The sequence below is a fragment of the Morus notabilis genome, unplaced genomic scaffold (genome assembly GCF_000414095.1).
Source record: "Morus notabilis unplaced genomic scaffold, ASM41409v2 Scaffold5, whole genome shotgun sequence".
Taxonomy (NCBI): Eukaryota; Viridiplantae; Streptophyta; class Magnoliopsida; order Rosales; family Moraceae; genus Morus; species Morus notabilis.
The window spans coordinates 283213-294166 of record NW_010363077.1 but is presented as its reverse complement, the minus strand read 5'-3'; the positions used below and the strand labels follow the sequence as shown (position 1 = coordinate 294166).

General features: G+C 35.4%; 1 protein-coding gene across 1 annotated transcript; it reads left to right on the top strand.

The window, feature by feature from the left end:
• Positions 1 to 189: 189 nt before the first annotated feature.
• Positions 190 to 5966, top strand: LOC21406370 (cation/H(+) antiporter 2). The gene is made up of 4 exons (XM_010103520.1): positions 190 to 342; positions 1334 to 2326; positions 3731 to 4668; positions 5684 to 5966. Exons 1-4 carry the CDS (start codon positions 190 to 192, stop codon positions 5964 to 5966), a joined length of 2367 nt encoding a protein of 788 aa, XP_010101822.1.
• The last annotated feature ends 4988 nt before the right edge of the window (positions 5967 to 10954 follow it).

Genomic DNA, 10954 nt, shown 5'->3' with positions numbered 1-10954 from the left:
TCTTTCCCTTAGAATCATTATCTATCTCTCACAATCTTTTTGACACCTAAATTGTACGCAATCCATCTTTTCCTTCTTCTTCTTTGTTCTTTTTTTTTCTTTTTTTTTGCTCATATTTAATCGATTCATTTTTCGAGTATATTAGATTCTGTTCATAACTGCATAGTACTTAAAATCATCAAATTAAAGATGGACGCTACAAAACGCATGGTCTGTCAAGAAGATTTCTTCAACCCTCTCACGTCCATGGGCATGCAGATGTCATGCATTCTCGTCATTTCGCACTTTTTTCACCTCGTCCTCAAGGCCTTGGGTCAACCTGGTCCCATTGCTCAAATTTTGGTAAGCCTTTATCGTGATCATTATTCCATTTTACTCAAATTCTTTTTTTTTTTATATATATATTTTGCTGAATATATATATATATATATATAGATATGCATGAAAGTAATTCTTAATTTGCCTTTGATTCATAAAACATACGCCATATCCAGCTGATATTGATTAGGTAATGATCAAGCATTATCCAAAAGATTCATATAATTTCATTTCATAAGTGTAAGAGAAACTCTATCTCATTTGGTTTCAACCGAGCTCAAACAAATTATTTTATCAAGACAAGGCAATTTTATTTAATCACAAAATTCATTTCTTTGCCCAATTCCTTCACACAATTACCACAGTTGCCAAACACCAAAAAGAGAGGAAACTTGCTATAAACCCAAAAATAATAATAATAATAATAATAAAAGTTGCCCAAAAAACTCTGCTTGAAACCTACAAATTATCAGAAAATCAAAGGAAAAATAATTGAAACTTAGCAAAAGAAAAAAAAAGAAAAACATTTCTGCAGATGGAAACTTGAAGTTCATCTCCCTTTCGCCATCCTTACTTTCTCTTCTGCTTGCACCTTTCCGTCTTAGACCATTTAGAGTTTTTTTTATAATATTTTATTTTATTTATAAAATGTAACAACAGCTCAATTGGAACAATTTGTTAAAAAGATATAACAATGCGTGATTGACGTTGTTATATTAAGATAAGAACTTATGCCTGATGAATGTTATTAACTATAAGTGTGCTACTAGATATTAACAACATGCAACTCGTGAAAAAAACAAAGATTCCTTTTGACAGTGTTTACGACGGCATGTCATTGGATACACGTTGTTAAGTCTCATTTTTCATGTGGTGCGTACATGATAGTACCATGATATCTTAATTAGATAACTAACCAATTTAAAAACTGTTCATGAATATTTTAACGTCTAGCTAACTTATATATAGCTGGAAAACTTTGTGCATCTTGTACTATAACATATATGTGTATTAGGCAGGATTGGTGCTGGGTCCATCAGGGCTATCTAATGTTAACAAAGTGAGAGATTTCTTCTTTCAAGCTTCTGCTGCCGAGTACTATGAGGTTTTCGGATTCTTTTGCCGAATGCTTTTCATGTTCTTAATTGGTCTGGAAACAGACATTTCCTACATTGTTAGAAACTTGAAAGTCGCCACCACAATTTCATATTGCGGACAAATAATTGGCACTGTTTTTGGAATAGCCGTCTCTTTTTTTCTTCACCAACAACTTATGCTCAACGACAAGAAGAAGATCGGATTCATATTTATTATTGTCTTGATTTTGACCTACACGGCTTCGCCTGTGGTCATACGTTTGGCAGGAGATTTGAAGTTCGCGACTTCGCCAACCGGGCGATTAGCAATTGCCTGCTCATTGATTAACGAGATCACTTGCTTAATGTTGTTCAATCTCATCATTGTTTTCCACAAGAAAAGCTTTTTCAGAGACGGGATTTTGACGATTTTGGTCACCGGGGTGGTAATTTTTGTGAACAAGTATGTAGCTACTTGGTTCAACAAACGTAACCGGAACCAAAAGTATCTAAGAAACGCTGAGTTGTTGTTCATTTTGTCACTCCTTATTGGAAGTTCGATGATCATAGAAATGTTCACTAGTAACAGTGTGATAAGTTGTTTTCTCATTGGGGTTATGTTTCCCAAGGAGGGCAAAACCGCAAGGACTTTGTTACACAAGCTTACTTACTCGGTTCATAACTTCATACTTCCTGTTTACTTTGGGTACTTGGGTTTCCAATTTGATGGGAGCCGGTTGAGGAACTTCAGCAGTGTCATTATTGTGGTCATTTTGGTGGTTTTGAGCATTGGAAGCAAGATCAGTGGCACTCTTTTGGCTTGCCAATACTTGAAGATTCCGCTCAATGAGGGGGTTTTTGTTGGCTTCTCTCTCAACTTGAAAGGACATGCTGATCTCTTGTTCATAGGCCAAGCCACAAACACACTAATTGTAAGCTTTGATTTTTTCTTTTTTAATTTTCCCCTTTTGTTTATTTCTACCTATATAAGACTTTACTTTACTTAATTTTACCCAGAATAGATTAATTAGTAACTAAATCAATGCATCAATAACGTTTTACAAAAGCTACCAATAAATGCATATTTCAGAATTTTCTAACTGAAAATGTCACTAGCATCTTTGTCTCATGGCAGATTCTAAATGATACATGCAGCTCAGATTAAGTAGTCTTATGCCCCGTTCATTTTATCGATTCGAGTTTTGCTACAGTAAAAAGCTCTCATAAGCAGTCACATCTAACTTTTTTATTACAGTAAAAAGCTCTCACATAAAGTCGTATATCAACTCGAATTAAAAACTCGAATCATCGAACTAAACGGGCCCTTAATATTACATTTTGTACTTGCACACAAACTAGTCTTAGTATTGCAGTTTCTACTTCTACTAAAACTGTTTCATGGTGTGCTATAGTTGCAAAAAAATTCTTCACATAAGACAATGAATGTTTGTCCACAAGTCTCAGACAGTGATGTGCAAGAAAGAATGTGAATTGTTGAGCAGATTCCAAGATTTGTCATGTGACATAGACATAATATATGGGACAATCTTTAATTTCTTATCGACATTTTTTTTATTCCCGGGTTATATATATATATATATATATATATATATATATATATTGTCTGATGATATCATCTCATGCATCAGTATATAGTTCCGGAAACGCATTTGCAATTTCCAAGTCCTATATTCCTTAACATAAGATAGTGACACATTGTTGTTAAACATGTTAGCATGCATCAATATATAGAGTTAAGAGTGAATATACCGGTTCTTAGTTTCAAGGAGTGTGATTACTGTAGACTCCATAGACACAATCCGTCTTAACAACTGTGCATGCTGTTCAATTATATGGGGTCCCACGACGAGTATCCCATGAAGAATGGTTAAAATCATGCAACCGAACATTTTAGCATTTCTACTTCTCTAGATTGTTCTTTCAACAATTTCATCCTTCTTTTGTATTGAGAATTCTATAGTTTAGGTAGCAGTTTTAAAGAGAAAATTAGGTAGCGTGCCGCAATTTTCACATGTTTTCGGATTTATAGCACAATTCATTTATAGTTGAGATTTGTGATACGTTTCGTAACTTTGTTGATGTTAGCTAGCCCCATTGTATGGCACAAATCTGAAACTTCAATGTCTATCGTATAAATCTCAAAGTGAAATCTTTCTCTGGTATCTTCAAACTTCAAAATTTCTCGCATACCAGCACTTTGTTTTGAAATTTTATATCTCTTTCAAATTTTGCTATTTCTAATTTTTTTTTTAACTTTAATCAAATTCAAAGTGCAGAAAAATGAACTGGTAACGGGTTTTGTTGTAATATGACAGGGATGGAATCCAGACGCTTACAATCTACTGTTGATCAGCATCGTGATCAACACCGTGATATCAGGCCCACTTCTGGCCCTCCTGATGCGCCGAGAGGAGAGGCTCTTCTCTCAAACCCACACCACGCTGGAGCACCAGACCGGCCCGGACAATCAGGAGATCCGAACCCTCCTCGCCTGCGTCTACGGTCCCCGCCACATGTCCGCCGTACTGGCCCTGACCTCCGCCCTCGCTGGCGGCGGCGGAGGCGGAATGACTCCCTACCTTATGCACCTTATCGAGCTAACCCAGAGCCGTCGCACCAACATCTCATACCACGAGCTGGAGGCCGACGAGCTCAGCGACGACGAAGACTACGGCGGAAACGACGTCGTCGAGATCCACGCCGCCGTCGATGCATTCCACGCTGAAACCGGAATCCTCATCCACCACAGCAAGGCCGTATCCTCGTTTGCTACGCTGTACGAGGACGTTTGCAGCGCCGCCGAGGACCTCCGCGCTTCGATTGTGCTCGCGCCTTTCCACAAGCACCAGAGGATCGACGGCAAGATGGAGAGCGGGAAGGAGGGCGTGAGGACCACCAACCAGAAGATCCTCCGCCACGCGCCGTGCTCGGTGGGGATAATTGTTGAGAGAGGGCTCGCTGGGGTTCCCGGGTTTGCTCAGCTACTGGACGCGCCGCCTTCAGGGGCGGAGCAGCAGGTGGCGACGCTGTTCTTCGGCGGGCCCGATGACCGCGAGGCGGTGGCGTGGAGCAAGAGGATTGCCGGCCATGGGAGGATTAATCTGACGGTGATTCGGTTCTTGTCGATGGAGTCGTCAAGCATGAGGAGCGAGCGCGTGGATGAGAGGGATGATGTGGAGGTGTTCATGTCCCTGGCCAGCTTGGAGACCGGCAAGGATATTGATAATGCCTTCCTCAGTGACTTCTATAACGAGTAAGTATTAATTTCCCATTGTTTACATACTTCTATTATTTATGGTTGAGGTTTATTTTTTTATTTACGATATAATGTTTGAAAAGCACTTCTTTGGTATGAAATATACTACAAATTCTATAGTGTAGGATATAGTTTTGAAATCTACAATACTTTCATATATACACGTAAGATATATAAAGAATCTAGATCTAAATTACAAATGAAAATTACAAAACTTGAAGCTGTTGAAGCCGGAGAAGCAGGTTGCCACCACCAATGTCGACAATGCGAGTGTGTGATCTATCTTCTTTCTTCTTCATCTTTATTATAAACCTCTTCGTTGTACTGTATATAATCACATTTCTATTTCTGTTATGCGGAGACGGAAGTACGAGAGGAGAGAGAGAGAGAGAGAGAGAGAGAGAGAGAGAGAGGTTACCTAGAAAGAGAGGGAGGGTGTTTGATGGTTCCAAGAGAGAGAGAGATGAGAGAAGGAGAGAATACTGAACGTCACCCTTAATAGTGTCGAGGTTATGATGACTTTTCTAAAATTTATTTGATGAACAAAAGATTTGGAGAGAAGATTTGAGTTCTGATTAGAGTTGGTGTTCGTAACATTAGTCATTGAATATAGGTCTAAATGTGGCATGGTGTTGTTCGAGTTTAGATGTAATCTCATGTCTTTGTCATAATAAGAAATGGTATAAAAATGGTATGCGGTTTGTGACGACGGATAATTAGAGAACTCTTCTTCAATTGCTAATAGAATATGCCATTTAATTATTTAAGTTGATGTCGCTTTATTGATAACATGGTTTTTCAACCTTGCATGTAGGTTTCTATCGTCTATTATTATATATATATATATATTTTTTTTTTTTTTAAATTTGAAGAATTTGACCTCTCACTTTATAGTTTAGTCAAGTGTGGAATTACTGCTAAGATATATTTGTACTTACATTTCTTTTTTTTTTTTTTCTTTTAGTAAATGATGTTTTGTATATCTTATTTGAACGATTTATTGCTCCCCTAGGTGTGTGACATCAGGGCAAGTTGGATATGTAGAGAAGTATGTGAACAACGGTGAAGAAACTGTGGCAGCTCTCAGAGATATTGGGGACATGTACTCACTCTTTGTTGTAGGAAAGGGTGGGAGAGGACACTCGCCATTGACGACGGGCATGAGTGATTGGGAGGAATGCCCGGAGCTTGGAACAGTCGGAGATCTCTTGGCTTCCTCGGAGTATAATGTCAATGGTTCAGTTTTGGTCGTCCAACAACACAGAAGTTCCAAAAAGGATCTTATTGATGATTAGTTAGGGTAGGAAATGTGTTCTTGTTTCCTTGGTTGTTGAACTAGCTTTTTCTTTTTTACGTTGTAAAACAAATGTACATTCTGAGTTTTAGATGCCTGGAATTGGTACCACCAAGGACTTCATTTATATATGAAGAATATAAGTGAACTTTACGTTAGGGGTTGACAATTTCGTGTTCACAAATTATATTCACATGATTATGACACGATACGATTAAAATAATTACAAACATGACATGATTAATAAACATGTCAGTAAAAACTCAAATACGATCAGTTTATTATACATGTAACACAGCACATCACCCTAACATATTTATTAAACGGGTCGTGATAGGTTGATAAAAAAAATACAAGTTTATAAAACATTTATAATATTCACTACAATGGCTATTGTTTATAATGCCCCTGTTTGGTTGGGCAATTTCATCTAATTCAGTCCAATTCAGTCCGGATTTTGCAGTTGGTGTTCGAGAAGAGCAATTGAATTGCTCATTCAACTTGAGCTGAACCAGTGAAATCAGAGTCATAAGCCCCAGCAATACAACATTTCAAACCAATATTGTACAGTGTAAAGCAACTCCCAATCTGACTTTTTCTTTTTTGACGGGGCCCACAGGACTTATGCCTCCTGTTGTGCATTGATGGCCGTTTACTATTAAAAATAACACCTACGAAAAATTTAATTACTATATAGATTTATTAAAAAAAAAGGGACAAAAAAAAACCTTAAAAAAAGGTAAGAAACGCTACCCATTAAAAATAACAGCTATCTGATCAAAAATAAAAAAATAAAAAAATAACAGCTACAAAAAACTTGATTATTATACAGATAATTTTTCTTAAATTAATTTTTTGGTGCTGTATTATTGCTTATGCATTCTTAATTTGCCTTTGGTTCAAACTATGTTCCTCAATTGTATCTAAACGCTAATTTAAATTATATTTTCTGTTGAATTAAAACTTTAAATATACAATCAAAAGCCCACTACAAGAATAGTCACTTTAAGAGACCAAACTTTTTATACCAAAAAATTTTAGTAGCAAAAAACACACTTTTTACTACTAAACTTTGGTAGCTGAAATTATCAAGGCATTAGTTACCAAATTTGGTTCTAAAAACAACACAATCCACTACCAAATATAATTTGGTAACAAATAACATGACAAGAAATGAAATTTGGTTACCGTTAATAGTTTTTTGCTACCAAAATAATATTTGGTAACAAAAGCATAAGATTCTGCCACCAAAATTTGGTAGCAAAATATTACTTTTTTGCTACCAAACATGCGGGAAGCAAAATTTTTTCCCCCCCAAGGTATTTGCTACTGAATTATTTTTGATAGCAAAACATATAACATTTGCTACCAAGTGTTGGAAGCAAAATATAACTATCTACCACCAAATTTTGGTAGCGAAAAATCAAGTTTTTGCTACCGAAAAACATAATTTTTTACTACCAAATTTTGGTAGTCGAAAACAAAATTTTGCTATCAAATTCATATTTTGGTTGCAAAAGATTTTTTTTTTTGCTACCAAAAGTTGTATTTGGTAGCAAATCATATAAAAACTTTAAAATTATATTTTGTGCTTGTATTGTTTTTTTTAAAAAAAAATTCATGAATATGTCCTATATTAAGTTTTAACAATCATCCTAGTATATTTTTTATAACAATTATTTGATAATTTAGTTATTTTGTATAGGTGTAACAAGAGACATGTTCATATGTATACATATGTGATCTTATTAATTAAGTATATGTTCCACATAGAGTAATATATAATCTCGCTATTTGATTGATTTTTAACTTTGAATAATGTATTTCAATTTCAAAACTACATTTTTTGTTATAATGTTATTAGAACAATGATTTTAAAATAATTTTTGTCATTCAAATGTTATTTTTTTTAATTTTTAATATACGTCTTTTTGGTACCAAATTCAAATTTGGTAGCAAAAAATGTGCTTTCAGCTACCAAAACAATGTTTGGTAACAAGAAACATAAGTTTTCTCGTACCAAATTTTGGTAGCAGAAAAAATGATTATGCTACCAAATTCATATTTTGGTGACAAAATGCGTTTTTTGCTACCAAAAGTTGTGTTTGGTAGCAAATCATATAAAAACATTAAAAGTTACATTTTGTGCATGTATTATTTTTTTTTCCATAAATATGTCCTATATTAATTAAGTTTTAACAATCATTCTAGTATATTTTGTATAACAATTATTTGATAATTTAATTATTTTGTGTAGGTGTAATAAGAGACATGTTCATGTGTATATATATGTGATCTTATTAATTAAGTATATGTTCCACATAGAGTAATATATAATCCTACTATTTGATTGCTTTTTAACATAGAATAATGTATTTCAATTTCAAAACTATATTTTTTGTTATAATGTTACAAGAACAATGAGTCTAAAATAATATTTGTCATCAAAATATGTTTTTTTAATGTCTTTTTGCTACCAAATTAAAATTTGGTAGCAAAAAATATGCTTTCGGCTACTAAAATAATGTTTGGTAACAAAAAATATAATTTTCTGATACTAAATTTTGGTAGCCAAAAATTTGATTTTGCTACCAAATTCTATTTTGGTGACAAAAAGACGGTTTTTTGCTACCAAAAGAACAAAAATATTTTTTTGGTAACAATAAAAAAATAAAACTTTTGTGGGAAAATCATTTTAACCTACCCTCCCTAAAAATTCAAAACACACCCACGCATTAGTTTCATTAAAAATCAAACTTATACCCAGCGGCTCACCTTCCCCAACGCCCTTCTTCCCCTTCTTCCCCTTCTTCAGAAACTCATCGCCATCTCCGCCATGTTCTTCAAAAATTCCTCCGCCATCTTCTTCAGAAACTCCTCCGCCTTCTTCTCCAGCCGCCGCTCCTCCTCTGCTGCCTTCCACTCCTCAAGAAATTCTCTCTAGCTCAAGATCTTTCTCTCGCTCTTTCTCTCTCTAGTCGCTAATTCTCGACATCGTAGACTCCGATTCCCATTTTCACCACCGTCGATTGTTGCTGTCGCCACTGCCGATTCTCATCGTCGCTGCCTAGTTGCCGACAAACCCGAGATCTCTCTCCTCGCCGTCAAAACCTCCTCATTTCCGGTCAGTTCTATCTCTTTCTCTTTCCCTCTCTCATTGTGGAAATGTTTTTATTTTTATTGTTGATTTTAACTTTTTTTATGGAAAACAACGAGATTTGTAGGATTGGTATCTTCTAAGCAGTTTTCTTTTTCTTTGACAGGATTTAAGCAGAGTTTTCTTTTGCCTAGCTTGAGTGACGAAAATACCAAAAATAATGTGAACATGTTGGGCTTAAGATTTGCAAACACATTAAGAGGAAACTTGATATGGAGGGATGAGTATCACCATATTGGTAATGTTGTTAAATCCAAACCTTATCAATAGAGCATTTGAAGCCAAAAAGTATTGTCTGTGTTGAATTGTGTGTGTAGGCTTCCCTCAGAACATGCGGTAAGATTCCTCAAAGCAAGTGCCACAGCTTCTGGATTTCTCCTATATATACCTAGTGCTGGAACTTTGGACGGGCCACCCATGACCGCCTGAAAAGCCCGAGTATTTGCCCGAGCCCGAACCCGACCCGCCCGAGATTTCCGGGTCGTCCGCCCGAGCCCGAATTTCACCTTGAACGGGCTGCGGGCTTGTATTCGGCGGCCCGAGCCCGCCCAAATTGCCCGAATTTTTTAAACTTTTTTTTAATATTAAGTTATTTATATATATATATATATTAGTATTACAATTTATATATATATTATATTTATATATATATTAAATTTGAAATGAACACACGAACTATATAAAAAAATTATTTCTTTATTAATTTTTAAATTTGTAATTCATGATTGCCTCGTTAAAAACCTTACCAAGAAAAACCCAATTAGGATAAAAACTTGGCAAGGAAAAAAGAGTGCAATCATTTTGTGACGAATTACAAATTGTACAAATTTACATTGTTTATTAAATTACAAATACAATGTAAAAAGTAAATACATATATACAAATTACAAACTTACAATTTAATTTGAAGCTGAGGGATCGTCTTCAAAATTAAATGTTAATCGATTAAATTCATCGATCCATTCTTGGCTTACCGGTGAAATTGTATCTTGTAGACGTTGATCGGCCCGATCCCAATCCTTAATGCAAACCAAGGCTTCAACAATATCCCTTTGCAATGCATTCCGGCGTTCCTCAAGTATTCTTCATGTCGTACTAAATGCTTGTTCGGATGAAACAGTGGAGACTGGGATCGAAAATATATCCATTGCCAATCGAGTTAGGATTGGCCAAGTTAATGCCCGTGCCTTCTACCATTGAACTAAGTCAAACGATTCTGCCATACTGCCGACTACTAAGCCTTCACTGAGGTACGCCATAAGCTCGTTGAAGCTGCTGCCACCACTGCCACTTGTTGATGAAGATCCACTTCCACTCACAGCTTCCGTTTGAGTTGTCTTCTTCTTCTTCTTCTTTAACCCGAAAACATTCAAGAATGAATGTGGGTTTTCATCCTGTTGTTGCGGTTCCTGTACTCTAGAGTTTGTGCTTCTAAACCTTATCTCATATTTACTATAGATCTCATATATTTTTACCTTTATTATTGAAAATTGGTCCGTACAAGTGATGCCTAAAAATTCACCTAAGTTTTCTAAACCACTTTCTAATCCGTCTAATTTTAATCTAGGATCAAAAATTGTACCTAAACCATATAGCAAAGGTAACTTAGACCAATATTTTTTAAATTTTTTTTTCTAAAGAATGAATAGGAACTCCTAAGATTGGGTCTTCCCTATATTCGTGAAATGAAATACTAATTCTTAAAAGTTCTCCTAAAGCTAAAGGTGATGTTGGGTAGTATGTTCCACTAAGTTTTAGAGTAACTTCATGAAACCTACCTAAAAATTGATACAAAACTTCGGCAATTTGCCAATCAAATTCATCTATATGTC